This window comes from Salpingoeca rosetta, assembly GCF_000188695.1.
Source record: "Salpingoeca rosetta unplaced genomic scaffold supercont1.10, whole genome shotgun sequence".
Taxonomy (NCBI): Eukaryota; class Choanoflagellata; order Craspedida; family Salpingoecidae; genus Salpingoeca; species Salpingoeca rosetta.
The window spans coordinates 1620673-1623767 of NW_004754924.1; the positions used below are offsets into that span (position 1 = coordinate 1620673).

Genomic DNA, 3095 nt, shown 5'->3' on the forward strand with positions numbered 1-3095 from the left:
CGCTGACATCTCGCTCCTCACCCGGCTTCCATTGTTACTCGCCCTTGCCTTGCTTGCACTGCTTGTGTAGGCATGTAACCACGCTCGGCCGTTCCAGTCCGCCGTTGTCGAAGCACCATCATCCTGTATGTCTTTTTCGTCTTGTGTCACATCACACTGCACCTTTGCATGTCTAAAGTGACACGCACACATACACACACATGCACAACACACACACATACACACACACAACACACGACACACAACATACACACGCACACACACACACACACACACACACACACACACACACACACACACACACACACACACACACACACACACACACACACACACACACACACACACAGTTGGATCTTGCTGTGGATGGGGATGAGGCGGCGAGCGAGTTCCCAGAGGCGGCCAGGGCCCTGCGTGCTGCTGATATTGTGGTGCACGGCGCAGGTGTGATGTCCTTCTTCCCAGCCACCGCAGCTGACACGGACTACATGCAGCGGGTCAATGTCAACGGCACGCGGACCGTCACCCGTCTCATGCGGCCGGGCAAGAGTGCGCTGCTGTACATCAGCTCGACGGAGGCCATGGGCGCATGCACAGACTGCGACGAAGCGGCGCCGGCACGACCCTGGTGCGCATATGGGGCGACGAAGCTCGCTGCGGAGGCGGTTGTTCGCGCCGAAACCAAAGACCGTGCCATCTCCCATGCCATCCTGCGGCTGACGGGCGTGATGGGCCCTGGGGACGACTTCTCGCTGTATCAGCTCATGCTTGCCGTCCACCTCGGCCTGCTGCCGTTCACCGTGGGCGCAGGCGATGCGGCGCTCATGTACACACACGTCGACGACGCGGTGCAGGGCGTGCGCCTGGCCATGCTCGCTGCTGCCGCCGAGCACCACTGCAGCGTGCCCGACACCATGCACCTCTCCACCCACAACACAGACGCGAGCAGTCGTCGCGGTGGTGGCACGGCTGTCACAATCGACGCAACTCCGCACCGCCCAACAGTTGCCTTGCCAATGGGGAGCACTGCCACGTCCGCACTCGCGAGCACGCGCGCCATGAATCGCACGTTCATCATCGCGCCGGGCGATGCGCTCACCGTCCACGGCTGGATATCCCATATTGCACGGCAGTTTGGGCGGCAACCGCCCCTCTTGCCGCTGCCACCGCCACTCGTCCGCACGCTCATGGAAGCGCTCGATCCAGTGATGAATGCGTTTGTGCGCGCACCGTTTCTGTTCAAGGCTGAGATGATTGACCGCATGCTGGAGAACAGGACATACAGCGCTGCCAGCGCCCAGCACCATCTTGGATACCGCCCAATTTACACGTGCGCTGCCGCTGTCGAGAACACCGCAGCCTGGTACCTCGCCCAGGTGTGTGTGTGTGTGTGTGTGTGTGTGTGTGTGTGTGTGTGTGTTTGTGTGTGTGTGTTGTGTTTGTGTGTGAATGGTGGCAAAACAACTACTCCCACCATACACGCCCTTGCTTCAATCGTGCGCACGTTTGAAGCGCCTCACACTTGTCACCTTTTCACCAACGCAGGGCTGGCTTACTGCAACACCGCTGTCGCTCGTCGAGGTCATATTGGCGGTGATCATCACCGCTTGCGTGCTGTTACCGCGGGTCTGCTGCTGCCGTGCCTGTGGCCGCTCCACCCCTTCGTCCCACATCCATCCCAAAGGAGACTAGTCAGCGCTCGCGCGTTTGTAGTGCCCCGCGCCTCTTGTACATACCTTGCCCTCTCCACCTTACTCGTGGTTTGTACATGAACGTTGAACGTTCAACGATATAGCATGACGTTGCCTTCATAGGATGATACTGTGCGGTTGAATTGGGGGTGTGACATGTCACGGCACAAAGCAACAACACAAAGGAAATTCTACACGCGGGGTGTCACAAATGTACACGACACTGGGGTTGCGGGTGCATGTGAAGCACAAGTGGGAACAACAACACACAACAGCAACAAAGAGACAACGGCTGGCGGGGCTGTGCACCCTCGGCCAATAGGCTGTTGCTAAGTTTGGTGTTGGGCACGAAAGCGTGTACTATGACGTGCATGCAGCAGCAGCAGCGGCACAAGACGTGCCACCCCCGCACGCACACACACACACGCACACACACACACACACACACGAGCGTTTACTCGGACGTCTCCTCCTGGTAGACGATGAAGCCCGGGACGATGGCAGTGAGGGCGCTGACGGTGCAGAGAACCATGCCTGCGCGGGCGGCGTCGCGGGCACTGCCGGTCACAGAGCCGGAGATGGTCAGACCGCTGGAGAGGGCGAAGATGGAGAAGAAGCCGAGGTAGGCAAGGAGGAAGCCGGCAACGCCCTTGTGGGAGCCGAGGGTGGTGATGACGGCAGCGAACATGCCAACAAGGACGGCGCCAGTGTACGTGTAGGTGCCGGTGTTCGTGGGGTCCTCTGCAGGAAGGCACGAAGTCAACGAGGGCAGGATGTGTCAGTGAGGAGGCAGGCACTCACACTAAGCAGGCACAAGCAGAGCACAAGCAGAGCACACACACACACACACACACACACGCGCGCGCGCGCACACACACACACAGTGGACGCACTCAGGTCGTCGTGGGCCCAGAAGATGATGACGCCGATGAAGCCAGTGACAAGGGAGACGGCGGTGGCAGCAAGCTTGATAATCTTGCCGCTGTCAGTGATGTTCATGCGGGCAGAGGCGCTGACAAGGCTGAGAACCATGCCAGAAATGGCCAGCAGACCGCCAGAGAAGGCCTGGGGGGAAAGCTGATCGCGGAGCTGTAGCAGGAGGAGGTAGGCGCGCATGAAGTGTGATGCGAGACGTGAGTGAGATCTCGTTTGAAGTGAAAGGATATGATGGTCAAAATGGTGAAGAAGTCATCGCATGCACCTCCACGTGCACAACGACAGGGCGGAGCAGCAGCAGTGCGGGCAGCGGCGATGCGAGCGAAGCACAGTGCAGGAGTGGTGCAGGCCTTTGGGGCACGTACGAGGTTGAGGACGGAGAAAGCGGTGGGGATGCCGGCAGGATTGCCGTTGCCAGTGAAGAAGCTGGCAAAGATAGCGTAGGCGGCGATGATCATGGCGTTGTGC

The 3095-nt window shown here is 59.5% G+C and overlaps 2 protein-coding genes across 2 annotated transcripts in view; one reads left to right on the top strand and one right to left on the bottom strand.

Annotated features, from left to right (window-relative positions):
- The window catches only part of PTSG_04648 (ergosterol biosynthesis ERG4/ERG24 family protein), a gene marked incomplete at its 3' end in the record, with an annotated part of 3409 nt that extends 1717 nt beyond the window's left edge, over positions 1–1692 (top strand). The window contains exons 2-3 of the mRNA XM_004994683.1: positions 351–1376; positions 1546–1692. Coding sequence (XP_004994740.1) covers positions 351–1376; positions 1546–1692 — 1173 coding nt within the window. The remainder of the gene's footprint in view (positions 1–350; positions 1377–1545) is intronic.
- Positions 1693–2107: 415 nt separating this feature from the next.
- Positions 2108–3095, bottom strand: part of PTSG_12197 (uncharacterized protein) — a 4544-nt gene continuing 3556 nt past the window's right edge. Inside the window, exons 2-3 of the mRNA XM_004994684.1 lie at positions 2585–2780; positions 2108–2432 (exon numbers count right to left, since the gene is read on the bottom strand). Coding sequence (XP_004994741.1) covers positions 2146–2432; positions 2585–2780 — 483 coding nt within the window. The 3' untranslated portion in view covers positions 2108–2145. The remainder of the gene's footprint in view (positions 2433–2584; positions 2781–3095) is intronic.